Below are 7,730 nucleotides of genomic sequence, written 5' to 3' on the forward strand. Positions count from 1 at the left end.
TTTCATCTTTTCTTTTTTCTTTGGTTGGGGGAGGTGTTAATTAGATCTTCTAAGGAAAATCTTAAAAGTCAAAGTCAAAGTCTCTCCCATTGGGTTCTTATTACGCGCAAGCATCATAATCCATCTCATCTGTATATTTAACGTAACTGGCTGCCTCAAAGTTTAGAATTGACTTCACCAATGGGTGTGCCTTTTGGGTGGGTGTGCCTTTTGGGTGTGCCTTTTGGGTGTTTCAATTATTAAAAAAAAAAAAAAAATGTGTCTTTTGGGTGTCTTTCTTGACCAGTACCGAAATCAACATACATATCTTAATTCTTTATATGGAAGAATTTCAATCTACAGATGATAAGATTCAAAAATCTCAATCCTGAGGTAGTGAAGGGAAATCCTCTTTTCTCAACTGATTGAGGTAATTTGTTCTCTCTTTCAACTCACTCAATCTTGACTAGATTTGGTTTTTCCATTTGGAGACACATATGTAATTTGTTCCTCAGGTTCAAAGAAAATGAAAGTAGAAATGAGAGAATTGATGATGATGATGATGATCCGCTTCCTTTTCTTCTTCCTTTGGTTTCTTCATCTTCTGCAACAATCTGCAGGGCAAGTGGATGACTGCAAGCCTTCACAGTGTTCTGTGAATGGACCTAGTATCGAATTCCCATTCCGAATAAAGGGCCAACAGCCTGAGCACTGTGGATACCCAGGGTTTGATCTGACTTGCAAAGATGGAGACGCCATCTTACAACTTCCATCTGTTGGAGAGTTGTCTATTCTTAACATCTCGTATTCAAAACAGAGCATATCTGTTAAGAAACAATGCATTGCAGAATTCATCCTCGGGTTTGAGACAAGTAATAGCTCATCATCCACAACATCTTCTCCATTCCATTACTTCTGTAATACAGAGAATTACACTTTCTTTAGCTGCCCAATTGATGTTACCTCCGATACCAGCAGGATCTATGAAGTGCCATGTTTAAGCAATAAGTCACATACAGTTGGTTTCATGGAATCATCTTGTGCCCATGAATGGTTGCCGAATTCTTGCAACATCATGGAAACTGTTGCAGCTCCAATTGTGCCACGTGACTATAATTATGGATGCAATGGTGTAACTGGTTTGAGTTTGAGATGGGAAGTGCCTGGATGTAACTGCAGCAAGGTAGGAGAGATATGCGGATTCAAGAACCAAACCACTCAGGAGTTGGGATGTTTCAATACCAAAGATGTTACTCCAACTTGGTACCCCAACAACTCTTATGGCTTCAAACAGGAAAATTTTCAAGGTAAAATCATGACTTGTGCTTCTGTTGTTATGACAATCAGCATTTTCATCATCTTTTTTGTTATTTTTAATGAATGGTTTTGTTTTTAATCCTCTCCAAGCCAAACAATGCTGATTATAAAGTTCTCTTTTTGTGCAGATGCATTCAATAAATATTATGCCATAGGTGAATCTCTCTACCTTCTTGTGTAGTTGCATACAGACATACACATTTCATGTCATGTGCAATATAGAAAGTCTGTGTTCAGTGAATTTAGCATTATTTGCCTTTGTGCAGGAGTAAGCATTGCCTTGTTAATTGTCATAGCAGCAACAGCTGTCTCTATTAAGCTCTATAAGTCTCAGAAATTGGCAAAAGATATTGCCAAAGGTGATACTCTCTACCCTCATGTAGTTGCATACAGCCATACACGTTTGATGTCATGAGCGATATGAAAAGTCTTGTGTTCTGTAAATTTAGCATTGTTTGTCTATGTGCAGGAGTAAGCATAGCCTTGCTGGTTTTCATAGCAACAACAGTTGTCTCCATCAAGGCCTACATTTTGCGGAAACTTACCAACGAGGAAGCAAGTGATGATCAACTCAAGGTTGAGAAATTCCTGGAGGATTACCAGTCTCTCAAGCCCACTAGATACTCTTATTCTGAGATTAAGAAGATGACTAGACAATTTAAATGCAAATTAGGAGAAGGAGGCTATGGCAGTGTGTTCAAAGGGGAGCTCTCAAATGGAATTCTTGTTGCTGTAAAGATCCTCAAATTACCAGCTAGTGATGGAGATGATTTTATCAACGAAGTGTGCACCATCGGTAGGATTCACCATGTCAATGTGGTTCGTCTTCTTGGGTACTGTGCTGATGGATACAAGAGAGCATTGATTTATGAATTCATGCCCAATGAATCACTAGCAAAATTCATATTCTCAGAAGACCCTAACAACCCTCTGCGACACTGGAAGAAGCTTCAGGACATTGCAATAGGTATAGCAAGAGGAATTGAATACCTTCATCAAGGTTGTGACCAGCGTATTCTCCATTTTGATATCAAGCCTCACAATATTCTACTAGACAAAAAATTTAATCCTAAGATTTCTGATTTTGGGCTGGCAAAGTCATATGCCAAAGGTCAAAGTAATGTATCGATGACAGCTGCTAGGGGAACAATGGGTTATGTTGCACCAGAAATATTCTTCTCCTGGAAATTTGCTAATGTTTCCTATAAATCAGATGTTTACAGTTTTGGGATGTTGTTGCTTGAAATGGTGGGAGGAAGGAAGAATATAGATGCCACAGTGGAGCACTCTAGCCAAGTATACTTTCCTGAATGGATTTATAGTCGCCTACATCAAGGGGAAGAGCTGAGTTTGGGGCTAGTTGCAGAAGAAGATGCTGAAATTGCAAGGAGATTGGCCATTGTTGCAACTTGGTGCATACAGTGGTACCCATCAGGTCGCCCTTCAATGAATACTGTGATTCAGATGTTGGAAGGAGAAATTGATGACTTCGAAATGCCACCTAACCCTTTTGTTTCAACAGCTGAGGAAGAGGCAGAGGCAGAGGCAGCAATGTTGGAGGGATCACTAGGCTCAAATCTAGCAGTCATCATTGAATAGAAGCAAAGATAAGTAGTAAATAGCATGGTAAAACTTCAGATTATAGTATATCTTAAATTGATCAACCAGGAAAGCATGCACAACTGCTTTTTCTGTTGTCCTGTATAATGGGTGGGCTTTGAGTATATATTTCTTTTGGAAGAGGGAGTACAATCTTGCAACCAGTTGTACATACATACCCATTACTCCCAACAATAAACTGTTTCAATTCTGCAGTTACAACTTAGTTAAGACATGACACCCAAAACTTCACATTTGCTATGTTGTGAATAAAGCCCAAAAAGTAATATAGAAAGGGAAAAGGTTCTCAAAAGTTCACATTTGACTCTCTCTCTCATGAGATGACCTTTCTCCCTTCCTATGTAAAAGGCCAGTTCTATTGCACTTCATTGGTACATTTCCATATAGAAAAGGTCAAATAAACTCAAGGGGAAGGATTCTTTGAACCACCAGCTGTCGGATGCAGCATTGGCGCCCAACTCATTGGAGAGGAGCCCGATCTAGAATAAAGTATCAAGCAAACATTCATTTTTAAATGTGATAGCCGGACACGTGGCCGTCAAGCATGTATTCGGATAGGGATTCAAATCCTCTCCAGCCAAGTGGTGGCTAGAGAGGGACCAGTGAGGAGAGAGATAAGATACATAACAGGAGACAAAGAGAAACAGGATAGAGAAAACAGGGGAGAGAAAATTGGAAACATAAATTTCCTCAAAACCCTAAGATGAAGCCAATAAAATAAAAAAATAAATAAATCAAGGGGGAGGGCAATAAAAAATTGTAAAAAAATGATAACTGAAGCCCAGCCTGCATCATTCCCATGATAAATGATATTAGCAGTCCTAAATTGACAAAGGGAAGGTAAACATGATACCTCTTCATGGAATATAGGAGAGGAGAGAAGGTTCAGATCAGTTATCCAACGGTTGATATTACTTGAAATTCTATAAGGGTTAGGCTGGGAATGAGAAATAAGACATTGGTTCCTAACAATCCATAAGAAATAACATGTAATGGAGAACACTGAAATGAAGCATGGAGGTACTCAAATCTTAATCCTAACATATTTACTAATATGGAAAAAAGAACCCTATCTTACTGGCACAAGAAACGTCCAAAGACAAGGCGCACAACAAAAATCAATGCTGCCCTGCGCCTAGGGCGCTGAAGATGCTGACACACGCCCTCTTATTGATTCCACGTGTTGGTGTTTCTAGTAATTGAATCAGCTTTTCCATTGTTTTCTATACCCATTTCTAGGGAGCACATGATTGGTTGAGGAGAAAGGTTCACCTAAAATCCTAGGGTCATTCCCTTATTTTTTTTAAATTCAAATTTTTTTTTCCAATCAACCCGGTTTGTTGAGCTTCCTTTTTTTGGGTCGAACCTCTATCAACTACTTGGTCTAATGATTAATCTGATCAGGTTTTTGAAAGCATTCAACTTTTCATGCATTGTTCAATTTTGTTCTCCTTGTTTCCAACCTAACAAGACCGAAGTGACAACTAAACTTCCATTGTTCTTTCATGCATTGTTCAAGTTTAGGTAGGATTCTCTTCCAATTCCATTGGGTTGGTTTGGACCAAAAAAATTCCATTGGGTTGGTTGGGCTTCCCACCATCTTCTTTTTGCATTCTTTAATACATTGAGAAGGGTTTAGTAGGTATTATATTCTATCTATATGACTATAATTACAAGCCTACTAGGAGACATATTTCCAAATAATGCATCATAAAAATATAATATTAACATGTTTCATATACTTTATGACATTGTCATGCTTAACTATATAATTGGTCGATATAAATTGATCTTTTTTAAGAAAATGAGAGTATTCTCAAAGCAAGTGGCATAGGGAAGCATATCAAGGAGGATGGATAAAATAGTACCATACATTAGAGGATAGTGAGGTCATTTCATGCAAGGAAGAGAGAGATAGACATAGAGGTGCTAGTTCACCTTGCCCCGGGCGGCTTAGAGAACCTTTTTCCCTTCAGAAAAATAAGGGAAGAAAAGAGTAGAATAAAACAAACTTTTAGTTAGGGTTAGTAGTGCGATCGGCATAGAATAGGCTGTGTTTTTGGAAACTTCAGGCTGAGCCCAGCTTCACAGGGATAAGTCTATGTCCAGCCGGGATACATTAGCCCACATTTGGCCTTACTAAGCTCAAGGAGGGCCAGGTTTGGCTTGTTTTTATTATTTTCATATGTATATATTTAATGGGGCAGGGTTTCCTACAAGGGCAATGTATGAAGGAATCTGCACTCTGCACACCAATGAGGGGTTGGAAAACGGTATCATCTATATGGAACCAACATTGTGAAAATAAGAAAAAGTGTCAGTATGGGCCTTATTGTTTATTATGTGAGAATGGTATAAAGGAATCTGAACAAGAGCAAAGTATCAATCATTTGTCCATATTTAATATATTAAATCAATGGTTTGCATTAAATAAAAATTATGGAACTTAATATGTGGTCCTTGTATAGTTTTATTTACATATATCTATAAATATATAATCTATAGTCTTATATATTTATATTTGTAGGGTAGAAGTGTAGGACAGGGCCAAGCCGAGATCAATCCAAGGCCTCAGCTAGGCCAACTACACATAGAGCAACTGCTATTACACAAGTGTTTCAAGATAAGTGAAACCAAACCAATGAAGAGAAGATACAAAGAAACAGTAAAGTAGGAATAAGATAAGAGAAAGGGTCACCAACTTCTTTATTTTTTGGTTGGAAATTGGAATAGATTCCTAACCAATTTATATTTCATTGAATAACCTAATCTAGAAACTAAGCCATTTCAAGGGAATAATCCAAGTGAAGTTGACCAAAGCTCACTCACCCCAAACACCCTAATCACCCTTATCCCCTATATAATGGACCCTCAGTTATCATAACACACAACCCCTTCATCCCCCACACCCACACTCCACACACATTGTACATTGGTGTGCTTTGTGTTTGCCTTGCCAAAAAACTAAGGGAAAGATGGGAAGTATTAGTGTGGTTGGTGTTTTGGTAACAATCCTTGCATTGTGTTGTGTGATACCAAGCTTGGCCACCGATTATACGGTCGGTGACTCATCGGGCTGGACGACGAGTTATGATTATAGTACATGGACTAGTGGGAAGACCTTCGCCATCGGCGATAATCTTGGTAATTAGTTAATTATTTTCTTCCTAACCCTTGATTTGTGTTGAAAACTCTAATCGATTATGTATTTGAGAATGTTTGAAGCTTATGGAAGTGGCATTTTTTGTGTAGTTTTTGACTATGCAGGAGGACATTCAGTGGATGAGGTGACTCCAAGTGACTACAACAGTTGTAGTGTGGGGAATTCTCTTAGCACAGATAGCAGTGGATCCACTAAAATTACTCTCAAGACACCAGGAACCCATTATTTCATTTGTGGAGCTTATGGTCACTGTTCTAGTGGGATGAAGTTGGCTGTTACTGTGGCAGGAGGAGAGGAATCCACAACACCATCAACTAGCACCAACCCTCTTATCACCTCTCCCACCACCACAACCGCCTCCTCCTACACAAACTCATCTCCATCCACTCTTTCTCCACCAATTGCTATATTATTCACTTGTCTAGCAGTTTTTAAGTTTATTCTCCTTCTCTCCTAAACCTAAACTATATAGGCACCTTGGCCAGGATAGGGGCAGTGCTTCTCTCTCTCTCTCTCTCTTGATGTTGTAGGTTGGAGGGATGTTTTGCATAGCATTTTTCTTTCAATAGTACTATGGAACTTACTTAGGATGTAATAAAGAACTTTGGGTTTAATTTTAATAGCTTGTGTTTGGGACTAGAATCTGGTAAATTTGGTGATTCCTTTTACAGATATTGATGCCTTGGGAAATTTTAAATAAACAAAGGGAGTTCTTAACCTTTAACAATCTCCCTTTACTCTTTCATTTAAGGGTGTCAAAAATCAGCTTGAATAAGTGGATTGAAACCAATCAGTTCAGCCCGGATCTAATTGAACTGAACCTATTGGTTTGATTTTGGATTGGGATTTTATGGAACCAATAGAAAACAAAATTAATTAAACCGAATTGATTGAAACTGAAAAACAGATTAACCTTATAAAAAAATTGAGCCGGACCGATACTAACGTGGTAACAAACCAAATATCTAAACAATCAGAATTTTCCCACTGATTTTCTCATGTACATATGTAAAATGGAACCGAATATATTGGTAGTAGCCCGACGACAAACCAATAAAAAGAGAACCCCTTTAAGAAACCAGACCCAAACAGAAACCGATCAAAACCAGAATTTTCTTAATAGTTTGGTTTTGGGTTGGTCTAGTAATTGATCAAAATCGGAGCAGATCGGCAGATTGACACCTTTATTTTCATTGGCATTGCCATTGTAGCTTTTTTGATAAATGCAATCCTCTTTTTTTTTTATGGGTGTTGACTATTCCTGTGGGTTCATATTGATCCCACAACCATATGAACCGGATCATATCGGGATTAAATGAGAATCATTTAATTTTCACTAAAAACAATGAGGAACAATCATCCCATGTGAGTGGTCCTAAGGATTTAAGAGGAATCGAATTCAAAATCACATGTTTACTGAGACGTAGATCCCTTACCAACTCAGCTACCCTTGGGAATAAATTCAATCACTTACGTATGGACAAGAGTTAGGGTGATGGCCTGATTGATATGAGTCGTTAAGAAGTGGCAAAAACTTTGGGATGACTCAAATACTCATGGAAAAAAATGGGCTTTTGTTTTTTTGGGTTGAGGAGGGGCAATTGATATCAACAAATGCAATAACCCCTTTTGTACCTAAGCTTAATGACAT

General features: G+C 38.3%; 2 protein-coding genes across 3 annotated transcripts; both read left to right on the top strand.

The window, feature by feature from the left end:
• Positions 1–267: 267 nt before the first annotated feature.
• LOC122072127 (rust resistance kinase Lr10-like) lies at positions 268–3,111 on the top strand. 2 transcript variants are annotated; one of them, XM_042636685.1, is made up of 5 exons: positions 736–851; positions 955–1,286; positions 1,425–1,451; positions 1,563–1,655; positions 1,766–3,111. In XM_042636685.1, the coding sequence occupies exons 2-5, from the start codon at positions 1,007–1,009 to the stop codon at positions 2,893–2,895; spliced, it is 1,530 nt and encodes a 509-aa protein (XP_042492619.1). In that variant the 5' UTR covers positions 736–851; positions 955–1,006; the 3' UTR covers positions 2,896–3,111. The 2 variants fall into 2 exon arrangements, with proteins under 2 accessions (XP_042492618.1, XP_042492619.1); XM_042636684.1 differs by having other exon boundaries at positions 268–1,286.
• A 2,678-nt stretch (positions 3,112–5,789) lies between these two features.
• Positions 5,790–6,718, top strand: LOC122057395 (blue copper protein-like). The gene is made up of 2 exons (XM_042619476.1): positions 5,790–6,060; positions 6,169–6,718. Exons 1-2 carry the CDS (start codon positions 5,892–5,894, stop codon positions 6,534–6,536), a joined length of 537 nt encoding a protein of 178 aa, XP_042475410.1. The 5' UTR covers positions 5,790–5,891; the 3' UTR covers positions 6,537–6,718.
• Positions 6,719–7,730: the final 1,012 nt, after the last annotated feature.

Source organism: Macadamia integrifolia, chromosome 2, assembly GCF_013358625.1.
Source record: "Macadamia integrifolia cultivar HAES 741 chromosome 2, SCU_Mint_v3, whole genome shotgun sequence".
Classification (NCBI taxonomy): Eukaryota; Viridiplantae; Streptophyta; class Magnoliopsida; order Proteales; family Proteaceae; genus Macadamia; species Macadamia integrifolia.